At 39.5% G+C, this 14,936-nt stretch overlaps 2 protein-coding genes across 2 annotated transcripts in view; one reads left to right on the top strand and one right to left on the bottom strand.

Annotated features, from left to right (window-relative positions):
- Window positions 1-1,317: 1,317 nt before the first annotated feature.
- copb1 (COPI coat complex subunit beta 1) lies at window positions 1,318-9,267 on the bottom strand. Its single transcript, XM_085157846.1, has 22 exons — window positions 9,120-9,267; window positions 7,988-8,140; window positions 7,354-7,583; window positions 7,036-7,205; window positions 6,840-6,954; window positions 6,631-6,723; window positions 6,395-6,532; window positions 6,135-6,254; window positions 5,829-5,936; window positions 5,566-5,712; window positions 5,291-5,436; window positions 5,036-5,132; window positions 4,791-4,951; window positions 4,568-4,688; window positions 4,242-4,469; window positions 3,554-3,733; window positions 3,084-3,228; window positions 2,859-2,978; window positions 2,599-2,744; window positions 2,343-2,432; window positions 1,903-2,058; window positions 1,318-1,567 (listed from the first exon to the last, which is right to left on the bottom strand). The coding sequence occupies exons 2-22, from the start codon at window positions 8,076-8,078 to the stop codon at window positions 1,508-1,510; spliced, it is 2,862 nt and encodes a 953-aa protein (XP_085013972.1). The 5' UTR covers window positions 8,079-8,140; window positions 9,120-9,267; the 3' UTR covers window positions 1,318-1,507.
- A 3,947-nt stretch (window positions 9,268-13,214) lies between these two features.
- The window catches only part of pde3b (phosphodiesterase 3B), a 49,148-nt gene continuing 47,426 nt past the window's right edge, over window positions 13,215-14,936 (top strand). Inside the window, exon 1 of the mRNA XM_085157790.1 lies at window positions 13,215-14,743. Within this exon, the coding sequence (XP_085013916.1) occupies window positions 13,856-14,743 (888 nt within the window). The 5' untranslated portion in view covers window positions 13,215-13,855. The remainder of the gene's footprint in view (window positions 14,744-14,936) is intronic.

Here is a 14,936-nt window from a genome sequence, read left to right as displayed (position 1 = left end):
GTCATGCCTTGTGTTAGAAGGTGTAGCTGTGATTCTCATAATAACTATACCCGAACCAGACAGTCTGTGCTGTGCACACGGCAGTTGGAGTTGGCTGTTTATTTTCACAGTTGAAGGTCTGACCTCAACGCCACCTTTCAGCCTTTATCTAAAAACCCTGGGGGGAGATTTTTACAGATACTGTAAATGTATGACTGGGGTGGTGACCCTTTAATCTGGCCTACTCCCAGAAATATCCCTTTACTCATAAATAATAAACTGGAGGGCGAGTGGAATATGGAGGCCTGTGCCAGCACTAATCTATCTCCATCTCATTATCACACTGACAGTGAAACTTGCAGATGGCTCAGAGAGTTCAATTCAAATCTTGGCAATATATTACCTGAGGTTAAAAGAATTTATGTTCTTGCCCAGGTTATGCATGTAGACAGACATTTTCAAGGTGATGTCATCACTTTAGAGGTACTGGCGGTACAAATTCCAATCAGTTACTCCACTGTGGGGGATATTATGGAAGGAATCTGAGGAATTCTAATTAGATCCCAGAGCTACCATCACAAGCTAGACACTCTCTTCACTTTGGGGCACAACGTCCTTTAGGTAATTGTAACAGCTTCTTTAAAGATTACTAAACATCTACTGTCATGCACATTAAGGCAGGTGCAGCACAACTTTCCATACTTTCCAAAAGAAGGCATACAGTCCAACTACATTTCTGGGTTACCGTTGTGCTGGAGATGCTCCCAGCTGTCACAGTGGGTGGGGTGCACCCTGCACAGGTTGCTAATCTGTCACGGGGATAACACAGGGACAAGCAGACAACCAGTCACACTCACACCTATGCCCAATTTAGAATCTAGACACTTTACAATGAAAGGCTCCAGTCAGCTGATTCAAACCTATTACTAACCACTGCTCCACCCTGCCATCTCCAAAATTCAATTCAATTTTATTTATAAAGCACCAAATCTCATCAACAGTGACCCCAGGAAGCCTTATACTGACCCTACAAAAAGGGTACAAACACTTATTTAATGATCATTGGTTTAGTTTGGATGTTTTTCCATCTTATGCCTTTAAGAATATCAAATTCAATATGAACCTTAGTGGTTCTGGGTGGTACTAGAGGATTTTTTTTTACCCTTTTCTTACTGAATTGAACTTGAATTCCCTTTCTTTTGCATATTCTGTCTTAAGTTTCATTTGTAAATTGCACTATTTTGAAAAGAAAAAAAGGAAAAGAAACACTGATTAAAAATAATGAGGTTTTAATAAGAAAAAAAAGCTCTTAACTCAATGAAAACACCACAGAGCATCTTTTGGACATTATTTCAATACATTTATTGAAAATGAAACAGGACAGCGAAAGCACATTGCTGAGATGTAGTTTTCAGAAAGAGGTGATGTTAAAAAATATAGAGCACAGAAGTAACTGACCATATAATAGTTCGTATCTGCTATGACGATGATCAAAGAGTAAGTTAGGTGACACAGAACAGCAGCTGTTTCAGACATTTGCCTTTTTTTGGGAGAGGTTGATCTTGTCACCCAGACTCAGGGCCATCCCCTGTGGAACAAATGAAGGAGGGTTAGCTGCGACACATGCTACACATTAGCATATCTGAAATACAGTGAAATCCATCTGCATTTGGAGATTAATAAATGCAAATTTTTTGTTAAATGCGTGCATTTAAGGATTAAAGTCCACACTTGGGGTACTTTAGAGAGGCAAAAACTGTGTCACTGTCCAAATACTTGCAGAACTGATGAGTTATTTCAAATCAAATCAGTCATGTGATATTTTTACAAATGGATGCATTGCTTTACTGAGGGGAAATAAAGTCCACCTAGCCTTTACCTCTCAGATTCTTAAGAGTTCACGGTGTGGCAGCTGTGACCTACCTGACTTTTAGCTCTAATGCGTATGTGTCCATTGACAGGTGCATCGGGCCCCAGGTGGAAAGGCTTCTCAATGCTGACATTAGCCAGGGCATCTTCTCCAAAGATAGAACGAGCATAAAGGTTGGCCGCCATGAAGCCACAGAAGCCAGACAGAGCCTTGTTTATGAGAGAAGGACATCGGTTAAGAACAACAAACAACATCACAGTATCTGCACATTCATCTTATAAGGAAGCACTGGCATGTCTTATGTTTACATATATTCTTTATATAGTCAGCACAAGAAAGTATCCTGCTATACGGCCGCTAATGATTCTTTCCGATGTGCACTGGTGCCAAAAATTTTAATTACCCTTGTTATTTATATTTGGGAAAGCTGCCAAGATTTAAAAGGTTGTTTACTTTCCTTAGTCTGTGGTTTACAAAATGTTCTCATACCAACCTTTTCAGGAGTCAAACACTTCATGTTGGTGGACTTGAGGATATGCTGGAGATACTCGTTCAGCTCAGTGATGTTGGTGTTCACTGTCACCTACAATAAAGAAAGGACAATCAGTGCTCAGTGTTAGTTGAATGTACATCAACTAAACCCATTTAAAAAAAAAAAAAAAAAGAGAGAGAGAGAGAACTTTTAACATGTCCAACTTTTTTCAAAACCAGTCAGCTTTCAGGAATGTGTTTTAACCCCTTAAGTTTACCTTGTTTTCCCACTCAAACTCTGCCCACATCTGTCTGAATTCTGCATCAGTGCAGGAGGCTGGCTGGATGTAGTCCATGATGTCAATATGGATGTCGCTGAGGACAACGCAGTTTCTGTCGCTAGCAGCTCCTGACACATCGTAGACTGAAAAAAAGAATCCAGACATCCCCACAATTAATTAAAAAAAAAAAATGCATTTAGAAAAAAAAAAGGTGTGACTTGAGATGTGACGCTAAAAATAGTCAAAAATTCTTTTACCGATGTTTCCAAATATGATGCCATTCTCTGTAGATGCCACCTTCACATTGGCCTTGATGTTAGCAAAATCATGAGGTGCCAGAGTTAAAGGTGAAGGCTTCTCAACCAACTTAAGATCGCCTGCAGTACAGAAAGTTGAATTACATTATAGTAGAAACCCAAATGTGTGTGGCTTAAATGAGAGAAAAAACATCTTTTCACAGAGGTTGAAAAAACTACACTAACCTAAAGTGGCCAGCTCAAGGGTGCAGTTCTGAAGAGTATCACTGGTCTGATTGACCACCAGCACATCCAACACAATGTCATACTGGTTCACATGAACGTAGGCTTCAGCATAGACTGGATCTGAGAAGCCCGTCAGCTGGGTCACCTAAGTTGGACAAAATGCATTCATTTAATGATTAATAAACAACCTAGTACAAACACTCCCTAAACACTAGTTTATTATCTTTTAATAACCTATTAAAAGCAAAGCATGTGCACAACAAGGGCTTCAGCAGCAGTTGCTGCCATGTTGCCAATAATATGAACAGTAAATAAGTTAGACTAAGCCGTAAACTTGAAATGCACGCAAATAGCAATAATCATTCCCTTTCCCTCTTTTTCTGTTCAAAAGCACTACTCCAACATTATCTCTCACATTAATTTCCAGTTTCCTTTTATGGAAAGGCTTTTAGGGGTTAAGTATGGTGCACCTTGTTGAGTTTCGATGCCAGAGGATCGGCGGCCTCCTTCCTCTGAGTGTTGCCCATAGCAGCCAGCAGGCTGAGCTGGAACTGGTCCTCCTTGGAAGTCATCTCATTTTTGGCCGTGAGCTGCATGAAGGATATTGGATCGTCGGCCTGGACCGTTACATTGCGTTTCTCAGACTCTTTCTGTAGTCAGAAGAAGAAACACATGTGGTTATTTTTGGAGGAAATAAACACGTGGTTATTTTTGGAGGAAATAACAACCCCAATGGAACAACAACAAAAGTATCTATAATGTAGTCTAGTATAGTGAAAATAACACAGCATAGCAAGTTACAAAAAAGACATAAGAAACAGTTGTTCAACAGAAAGAGAATAAAAACAGATGTTATTGTGCAGAACTAAGAGAAACTGGAAAGACAGAGACAATGCTGCTGTCAAGAGAAACTGGAGCACTATAACAAAAAAAAAGTTTTCCATCAGTCCCAAAAGTCTTATGTATATACACAACAGGTTTAAATGATCATCTAGGGGTGTAATATTACTACACTCCTCCTTAGACCCATCAGGGTGCGGGCTCTTGAAAACAAAAGTTGGCTTATAAACATATCACAGGTTTCGTATTAAATTTGGCACCAAAAATTTGCTAATTTTCTGTGTAACGAGGTTGGTGAGTTTTGTCAACTTTCATTACCTTCTGTGACAGCTTCTCTTCCTCCAGCCTGACAGCCAGCATGTGTGACAGGGATCTGCGACACTCCTTGTTGAAAATGTCATTCATAAGTGGTGAACACTCTGACAGGACCTTCAGGCACAGTGAGATGCGATCCACATCGTCGTCTGTAATTGGCTTCTTGGGCAGAGAGCACTTACCCAGGTGCAGCACAGTGACCATGATCAGCATGGCCTCTGCAACAAAAGACTGCAAGGGGGGGCATCAAGACAGCAGGGGTCAGAGGAAGCAAAGGTAGGGCAAATTATTAAAAGTGCTTTTATTGAAATGAAGGAAGAATAACTTACATTTTGCTTCTTTTTATCTTGAACAAGAGCAACATAGCGCAAAGCCACTTTGGTTAGCGTTGTGGCCAAAGAAGCTGCCACATAGAAGTCTCCATCCATTAGGAAGCCTCTGAGTGGAGGTCTGGAACAACAAATTCTTAATGAGCGAGGTGGATGGAAAAGTCAGCACAATGGGTATACAGTGTTAGCAAAATGCTTTCCCTCCATGATGTCCAGTGTTTACCTGTCTTCCTCCTTCTTTGAAGGCCTGGAGGAGCTGAGGGCACTCTGTGTCACATAAGTGCCCATTTCTGTCACAAGTTTCTGAGCTGGAGCTGCGCTCACTTCATCTTCTGGCTTCACCTCACCGGTCTCCTTCTTAATCTCATTCTCCACAATTGGGATCTGTCCCGGGGAGAGACAATTATAAACGTTTCAATCAAAATAGCTTGCGTTACTTGTAATTCTGACAACAATGAACAAACATACCTCTCCCAAGGACCTGCGAACTTCTGTCATCACACTCTGGATGTCTTCCTTGGTGCTGCAGTATTCTCCTAAGATCCACAGTGCCCCCCTGTAAATCCTGAAACAGGACAATTGTGATGAAGTTTATAAACAATCACAGTGCTACACAATCAAAAAGTAATTAGTGATTTCCCTTTAGCAAGCACAGCCTATACAATGGTTTCTTAACCACGAATTGACTTTCATCTGCTCTTTAGACTCATCAGGATTACTTACTTGACAGTTCTGATGGCATGAAAGACTTCCAGCATCTTCTCGATGATCAGGGGTCTCAAGTTGTCAAACCTCTGAATGGCTTCCCGCACAAACTCCAGCACATCGGCTGCAGCTGCCTCATTAGTGTCACTCAAGAATTCCATCAGCTGTAAAACATCAACATATAGAAAATGTTCAGAAAATGTTTTATTTTAAAGACCGTTTATGATAAAAATGTATATTTAGAAATCTAAAGATATCACGAGAATCTTAAAAGGAAATAAGAGGAAACTCACCACAGGTATGACATTGGCTGCCATGTCAGGAAAACGCACGCTACAGGAGTGCAGGGTGCGCACCAAGAGCTGCCTGTACTTATCAGTGTCTTCATGCTCTGTTACGTTGTTTGTTTTGATCACCTCTTTCTTCAAAACAATCACCAACTAGCAGCCAGACAGAAGTCACTACTTTAACACTGTATTCCAGTTTTTCTAGGTGTCAATGCAAGAACAAAAAAAGCAACAACAAAAATACACAAAAGCTGCAAATGTCAACAGACCTCTTCTACATTACGAGATGAAACAAGGTCCAGCGCCAGCTGTAAGGTCTTCTTTCTGACTTCCAGGTCAGGAGTGCTTAGAACACGCAGGATGTCCATCACAAGGTCCTGGATGAAGAAGTATTAGTGAGACCCAATTTTTAACACAGTTGGTACTGACACATAACAATTTTTGTATATTTTCTAATAAGTTTTATGATCTCAAAAAGACTTCCTTTCCTTTTATGGTTTCTGTAGTGAAAGAGCCACTAACAACTTTATTTGTTAAGTGCTAGAAAAACTAATAAAAGCCATTATGAGACGTACCTGGAGCACACGCTCATGAGTGGGATGCTCCTTCAGTTCGATGAGACGATCAAGAACAATCAGTTTCACATTATTGTCGCTCTCCTTGATGATCAAATCAATGTAGCACTGGGCAGCAGCCTAGAGTCCAACAAAGCACAGAATGCATACAGGCTTTAATAAAGAAAAGACATCCATCTATCTAAATGTGATACAATGTATAAAGCACTGTATAAATGATACAAGACATACACACAACCACTGAAACACTGATGACGTACCTTAATGGCTGTGGGAGCGCTGGAGAGTGTTACAAGAGTGCCAGCAGCCTCATACTTAACCGCCGGGCTGGAAGACTGCAGCAGGTTGTAAATGCAACGGATAAAACGGGCACGCTCAGAAGGGTTAGCATGGCAAACCTAACAGAGGGGAAAAAATTAAAACAACAAGAACTTCGATGTGAAATCATCCATTGTGCTAAAAGGTTTAGATATGACCACCACAAGCTGTGACTCACTTTGTAAATCAGCTCCACAATAACCAGCTGGAGGATGTCTCCAAAAGTGTGAACTTGGTCAATACATGTGCTGAGGTAGTCCAGAGCTCGATCCTGCAACATATAAATGCATGAATGACAAGGTGTGAGATAGACCTTTGGTATATTTACTGTATGACTAACAGTTAAAGTAGAAACAGTAAGAAAAGAACAGACAATATGCTACAGACCTGGTCTGCATGAATCAGCATCATGAAAGCATTTCTCTTACAGCTGGCATCTTTCTCATTGACCAGGAAATCATGGATCAGCTCTGGAGCATCTGGGATGAGATGTTCAAAGTTCCTACAAAACAAACAGAGCTGATTGTTGTTCATGATGAATACAGTTTAAAATTTATACTTTATAATATTTAGCAGCTAGTACCTGTAGATTGTGTAAATGGCCAGGACAGCGTTACGGCGCACGTAACTGTGGCGGTGCTCCAGGCAGGCCCGGATCGCTGGCATGAGAGGCTCAAGCAACTCAGACTCCTTCAGCTTGCACAGGAAACGCAGAGTGGAGCCACGGATGAACTCATTGGGATGCTGCAGGTCCTGAAATAGAAGAAATATTTAAAATTAGAATTGCTGAACTGATTTTTTTTAACCTTTAGTTTTCCCCCATTGCTATAGTTATGCTGTAATAAATAGTGTAACCTGATGTGTATATTTAAAAATGCACTGTTTATATCACTTAGATTACCTTCCTGTAGGCATCACAGACCAGGATCATCTCCTGAAGGAGTTTGCCATCAGGAGTTGTTTTGGGAACAATCTCCCAGAAAACCAGCAGCAGCTTCTTGATGGTGTGGTCTTGAAGCGGCAGCACAAAACGGATTATAGTCATCAGCAGTCCCGGCAACTTCTCGCCATTCAGGATCATGATGATAACCTTCTTCAAGGCTTCAGTCTTGGCCTTGATCTCTCCCTTTTCTAAAGAAAGATTATTATATTTAGCATATCAATCAGTTATTATTTAAACTAGTCTTCATCTAATTAAATTCATCTGATACTAAACTTCACCAAAAACTCTCAAACTTTGTGAGGTTTTCCCCCCCAAAGGACACTGACTTATTTGCATGTTAATGCAAAAACAGTTAAACCAATCCTGATCAAAGCTTGATTTCATACATCAACGATGCTTCTTTGAATCAAAATGAATCTATAAAAAAATATTTGAACTGTTTTTCCCCTAAACCAGACATTGTATAATGGCCTATAAAAATAACACTCATACATCACAAATGCATTAAGATGGAGAAAAAAGTGGAGAAAGGCTATTTTCCCTTTGTACTGTATATTGAGGTAAGTTATTAAACTTGACAGCAAATGGTTACCTAGATCTGCCTTTAGGCTGACTTCAGAAGGGGGCTCTGAGTCCGAGGCAACATTGATCAGAGTGTAACAAACGTTCTCTGCAGCCGTCATTTTGCTGCTGTGCTTGTATCAGATTAGAAGAATCCAAATGTATGTTGCTCACTGGATAATACCTATGAAAACAGAAAAAGAACAGATTTCGTCAGTGATGGAGAAAACATTTACACTGGTGCAAAAATCTCAGTGAAGTCAAAACTAACCTAATCTCATGGAATACGTTTGCCAGTTCTTCCTCTTTGTTTATACTAACTATGAACATGTTTCCACACAAGATAAAAGCACATACATTTTATACACACAATTTGATAAAGTCCTATACTTATAATTGATCTATATCTGAAATAAAAGCTGTGGTAGTTTGAGTTAGTCAGATCAAGTTGTCTTTTTGTACACATTTTTTTCTGTTTCCAAATAGCATTTCCCTGGTAATCTGTGGTAGGATAAATTTGTCCTAGAATTTCTCTTGTAGATATTCAGAAACTACAGCACATCAGTCCACTCCCTTAATAGCTCAGCTGCACTGTATTACAAATGAGTGTGTCAGTAAAGCACTTTGTGCTAACTTCTGTTGCTTTAAAATTTAGCTATAGAGATATAACTGAATTGCAAAACATACTACTATCTAAAACCTGGAGAACCAGGTGATTGGTGTTCAGTCTACGTCTGGATTAAACCTGAAAACGACAATTACTTCTCAAAAGTAAAGTCAGATCAAAGTTTTCAGCTGCTTTTTATGGAAAATCTTGGCTGCCTTCATCACAAAACAGCATAAGCTAACAAGTCAAAAAATAGTGACACGCAGCTAATACGCTTTCTAACAGGCTAAATGGCGTTACATGCGTAAAGACAAAAATGCTAAAATAGCAAGGTTTTGCTCATTTTTATTAGTTAGTTGTCCCCAAAGCTGTTTTTTCTAGGTTAAAACACAGAACCAACTGCTGACTATCAAGAATTAGCTGACAGGAGTTTAGCTTTTGCTTCGGTTAGCAATGAAATGGAGGACAGTAACGTTAGCTAACGAGCTTATGAGTTACCACCAGACACCGAAACAAATGTCATTCATGTTGGTTAAAAATAAGTCCCAAAACCTACCTATCTGCAGGACTATTATCCTCCCAGGTGACCTTCGATGTGCAGTTTGAGATATTTACATCTGTAAAATTTCTCAAAAGCTCCCGCAGGCGAGCTCTCACTCCCTCGGCTCTGCACTACTTCCTAGTGACGTGGTAGATTACTTTACCGAGAGCCACATCACTGCTACCGTGCGCCAGAAGGCTCAAACCGAACGCTTGTGCAACACAAACGCAAAAAAATAAAAGAAATAAAAAAGAAAATCAATCAGTAAACAAAAAGAAAATTTAACAATCTGGTCCTCTCTTTCTGCTTAAAAATAACACGAGAAAGGCCGTTAATCTTATACTGCCAACTTAAAATGAATATTTTAAGTTGGCAGTATAATGTACTGCCAACTTTGTATGTATGTTGTACTGCCAACATACATACAATATATTGTTATGTATGTTGTCTGTCACCTTGTTTCTATGGTTCAGATACTTTTACTTTTTTAAGCTGTTTTGTAAGTAAGTTAGGCATTATAGTTAACTAAAATTAAACTAAAACAACACAATGAATAAATAATTCTTGCCCTCATAAACATGAAGCAATAATGTTGAGTGAAATGCAAATGAAATATATAAAATCAACAGTTTATGTATCCAAATAATGAATCATTAAGAAAAAAGTAATGGGTATAAACTGAATGCATACCAATCAAGTACATTTAATTAGACCATATTCCATTAAATTTTACATTTTACATTTTACAGTTATGTAAGAAATTACGCGGAACACATACTTAAAATCAAATTATTAAAGTTAGCATTTTGGGGATAAATATTTTTTGACAGTAGATTTCAACGAAATTTAAAAAATAAAAACTATAGTTTGGATTTTTTAAAATTACAATTATTTTGTCAACTTTGAAAGCTAACTAAAAATTTGGTTTAAAAAAAAAAGGAAAAAAAGAAAAAGTGATGACGATGGCTTTGATAGACATGCTAATTGAGACTTTGGGTATCTACAGGTCTCCTTTCAAAAACATATGTGTTTTTTAATAGTAATACCTACCTGCTGAAGTCTGCCTAATCTCATCTTGATAAACCACCTACACACTACACTTACAAGACTGCTCAGGCATAGATAATGCGTGTATGGATGGACCCCGAATTAAAACACGAGTTCTAGTACCTTAACAATAACAGTATGCAGCACCCTCCAGTGGAAGGTTTTTGTGTTTGCTTTAGTAACACATTGGATGGGCAGAGACTTGAGTGAATCATATGAGTGCCTTAAAATCTTCCATCCACCCATTATTATCACTTTTCAGTCATGCATCAATCAATGGCCAACAGCACCAAAGCAAAGAGACTTCTAGGGTGTATTTTTAAAAATCTGAATACTTAATTATTTAATTATTAATAATTTCCATGACTGAAAGTGACTTTATACGCACAGATGGTGAATAGACAAGTCCCATTAAAAGTCTGTTAAACAGCAGTTATTTGGTCAGTAGGTTTATAGCAGAATAACGCCCAGTAAAAGCACATGCTCCCAGTAATGTGGCACTGTTATTGTTACTTTTTGAGGTGTCAGGTTCTATGTGTTTATACACCACTTATTATTTATCTCTGGCTCTCTTCCACAGCATGTCTTTATGCTGTCTTCCTCCCCTCACCCCCAACCAGCATGGCAGATGGCTGCCTATCCTTCAGCCTGGTTCTGCTGGAGGTTTCTTTCATTTAAAAGGGAGTTTTTCCTTCCCACTGTTGCCAAAGCACTTGCTCATAGGCGGTCATCTGATTGTTGGAGTTTTCTCTGTTTTCTCTGTATTGTCTAAGTCCTTTACCTTACAATATAAAACGCCTTGAGACAACTATTGTTGTGATTTAGCACTATATGAATAAAATTGAATTGAATTAAATTGTCATATCAGGCTTTCACAACGCTGTTTTACAAACTATCTGTTGTAGACGCCACAGTATGCAAAATTTATCCCAACACTGATTAATTCCCACTTCCACGGACCTGTTTATTGCGCTAATTCAAACTGAAGCTGATAAAGAAGATTTATGGCTAAAGTTAAGAGCAAAGTACACTTATCACAAAGAGCCCTGCCAGCCAGGGAACAAAATACATGTTTGCTTCATACAGATGGATGATGAGTCTTTTGGAAATTATAAGTAATCATAGGATTGGCATTTAACACATATCCTGTTCAACGGGCATGCTTACTTTTGGGGCAGGAACATCGTATTGTGCCAGACCATTCAGATTAGCTTAAGAAGGAATATAAAAGATCATTGTTACTTATATTTCACATAATCGTAGTTGCCAGTATAAGCGCTGACTTTCATTCATTTTGCTTGTGTGTATTTTCATGCAAAGCACAGTGAGTCTTATTAAATTAAACAAACTCTGTCTGCACCTTGCCCTTCCACTGAGCTCCACTGCAGAGACAAAGATGTAACCAATCAGGGCTACATTACAAATGTCTTCATTTTAAGGGAAAACACTTTAAGGGCTCTGTGACTGACTAAAGGAAACTGCAGTCATTATTAATATTATTAATGAAATGTGATTTTCTACTGTGTCGGTGGAAAAATGACAGAAATAGCAGCTCTAAGAATAGTCTGTTATGGCGTCAACATACTTTCTTCTGCATAATTAAGGTAACCTGAGACTGTCAGTTTAATTCATGGGACTTCAGCAATGCTTAGCAGTGTAAAGGAGTTTTTTAAAGGCCAATTTCTTGGTTTCTGCCATTCTTTGTACATTTGACATATTAATGAAAATGAGGAAATGCCTTCTGTGCAGTTCAGTGCAGGTGATCTCTACACAGTTATAGTAATTTAACCACAGCTCGCTTGAACCAGGAAGTCTTTTTTTTTTTTTAACTCGAAGAGATGTCTAAGCCTATCATCAGCTAAAAAGAAACAACAAAGCTCACAAGCTGGCTACAAAAAACAACCATCAGTTTGGTTTTGTAACAAATGCTAAAACAGTTGAATTAAAAGGTGAAAGGTTTTTAAGACCTAATCTTTTATAAATACCAACAATCATTGTCCCTAGTGAGACTTACAATTGTAATAACATAAAAATAACATAAAAATAGCATTTTTTTAAAAAAAATCTACATTCAGCAGATTTTTGTAAATTTTAAGAATCTATATATGAATATCTCATCACTTGTAGTTTAAATCAGACATTATTTAAAATATATACAGTGAAATAAAGTACACTTGTATAAGCTGCACTTTGGAATTTGCAGTTAGGATTTTAACCTGTTTTGACTTTATTCACCTTGCAGTAAAGGAGAAATTTACTGTGCAAAATTATGGTGACAAAAATTATTTGCCCTTGTTCTGATATCAGTCTGGAACACTGACCAATGTCAAAGAACCCAGAACAACATCTAAAGAACTGCAGGCCTCACTTGCCTCAGTTAAGGTCAGAGTAAGAAAGTAAGAAAGAGGCTGTGCAAAAATGGCATCCGTGGGAGAGCTCCAAGGGGAAAACCACTGTTGAGCAAAAAGAGCACAAAGGCTTGTCTCACACTTCCCAAAAAAACATCTCGATGATCCCCAGCACTTTGGGGATTTTTTTTTCTTTAGGAGTGACTAGGTCAAAGTCTAGACTCCAATCTAATCAGGATGCTTTGGCATGACCTTAAACAGACCATTCATACTTGAAAACCCTCCAGTGTGGCTGAATTATAACAATCCTGCAAATAAAAGTGAGCCAAAATTCCTCCACAGCAAACGCTTGATTGAGAGTGGATGTATCCACAGCTAAAAAAAATAAAATAAAATAAGGGAGTACTTAAATCACACATAAATCATAATGATTTAAATGTTCAAGATTAAAAAAATGTTTTAACAAACGCTGTGTAATTTGTAAAAAAAATAAATAAAAATAAATACATAATAAATGTTAAAAATGGTCCGAGTGCCCCCTTAAATGTTTTAGCGGTATAATTTTGTATATGTCTACATTACACCCGTGGATAATGGGTGATATTCACTGTTGTTTGGTTTAGCCTGATCAGATCGATAAAATCGACAATCGACTGAGCTAAAGACAGGCAAACCAAACGATCACAGTGCAAGACGATGGATCCAACGACTGCGAAAAGCAGCGATGACATTTTAACCAGAAGACCAAAACAATTTCGGCGTCGTGCAGTATCATTTTTATTTAAATTAAATTACATTTATTTGTATCTAATAATAAGCGAGACAGGAGAAAGAGTCAACACTACAAGAAACTCTACGTTAGTGGGTTTATTTATGAAGCGAAGACTTCCATGAAGCCTTTGCACACATATAAGATGAATAGTGAACTAACAAAGACTTCCCGTGCACACAAGGGATGCAGACAAAACAAGTAAACTGCATGGTGGGACATCCTGCAATGGAAATGTAACAGTTTTCCTCGCTATATTATATTCTAATGAGCTTCTTCTGTCTAATCGTACACTGCTAATATTGGGTTATAAAGTCTATGCGTGCGGCTCAGGATTGGTTCGGTCTGTGGGCTCAGCGCTCCACATCGCAAAAATAAGCCATGCAGTGTGAGTTGTGGCCTATAGCCGGCGACAGAGAGCCCCATTTCGGTAAAAACAACATCTCACCTTCTTTCTTTAGTCCAAGTGCTGGAGCACGTTTGAGTGACCATGGAGTACGTTTGCTGTCATGTAGTTGAGCGTTAATACGGCGTGAATAGCAGGAGAGGGGGACTTTCGCGTGGATACGAGGAGCCACAGTCGAGCCATGGCTGCACGGGAGGAAGGAGAGGTTTTGCACAGTAAAACAAGGCACCACGACGGAGCTGGAAGTGTAAACAGCTCAGAAGGCTTCAGGAACGGCTATGTGAAGAGCTGCGTCACCCCCCTGAAACAGGACCATCAGAGGGGATTTTTGTTTAGCGTGTGCAGGTTTTGCAACGAAGACATTCTCAGCTCCAAACTGTTAAAGGTCTCTGCCCTGTACGTGGGCGCTTTTGTGATTTTCGCGGTCTCCTTTCTAATTTCCAGGAGCTTGCAAAGTGACTCGCTTTGGGATTTGCGGACTTTTTTGTCGGGCTTCTCCCAGTCCATCAGTCCTTTATTCAGCATAGGATGTGCTTTCTTCTTCCTGACACTTTACCTGAGGAGGAAAAAGAAGGAGAGCACCAAATGCTGGCTGGTGTCACTGCCAGCATCGTGTTACCTCGGGGATTTTTTGGTCTTGCGGTTTTTACAATGGGGAGAGGACCAGCACCAGATGCAAATGGTGGGCAGGTTGTTATTCGTGTTGGGATGTGTGGGTCTGCTCACGCTGATCCCAACGCTAAAACTCAAACACAGTGTTCTCATACTGGTTTTTGCCAGCGTTGTGTGGCTTGTTTCTTTCACAAGTTTGAGCGGTCTGCCCGCACTGCTCAGACCGCTCTTTGCCTGCTTTGCGGGGGTTTCTGGCTCCCTGTTGGGGCTCTGCTTTGACCGCTACTACCCGTCGAGGGAAGCACCGAGTGGGATTTCCAGCGCGGAGGAAAAGGTCCCTGTGATCAGACCTAGGAGAAGGTCCAGTTGCGTGTCGCTGGGGGAGACGTCGACCAGCTATTATGGCAGTTGTAAAATGCCTCGCAGACCTTCGTTGCCCTGTATATCCAGAGAGCAGGTAGGTCTCCCCCCCTGCAGGACCACGTCTGTTGCTGCTGCTGCTGTTGTTGTTGTTGTTGCAAAAGTAGGCCCACTGTTCATCCACAGCTACTCTGAGTGCACATGTGCACAAGTTGAAAGCACAATACTGTATCACTAAAGCCCACACAGAGCATTTACAAAAGACACTTTGGTAGAATTTGTTTTCCAAA

Source organism: Neolamprologus multifasciatus, chromosome 1 (genome assembly GCF_963576455.1).
Source record: "Neolamprologus multifasciatus chromosome 1, fNeoMul1.2, whole genome shotgun sequence".
In the NCBI taxonomy this organism is placed as follows: domain Eukaryota; kingdom Metazoa; phylum Chordata; class Actinopteri; order Cichliformes; family Cichlidae; genus Neolamprologus; species Neolamprologus multifasciatus.
This window is presented reverse-complemented; position numbering and strand designations above follow the sequence as displayed.

Coding starts and splice junctions, on each gene's coding strand:
- copb1 (XM_085157846.1), bottom strand. CDS start 8,078: ATGACGGCTGCAGAGAACGTTTGTTACACTCTGATCAATGTTGCCTCG. Junction 6,724..6,839: donor TGCTGATTCATGCAGACCAG/GTCTGTAGCATA, acceptor TATATGTTGCAG/GATCGAGCTCTGGACTACCT. Junction 5,133..5,290: donor CATGCCATCAGAACTGTCAA/GTAAGTAATCCT, acceptor GTCCTGTTTCAG/GATTTACAGGGGGGCACTGT.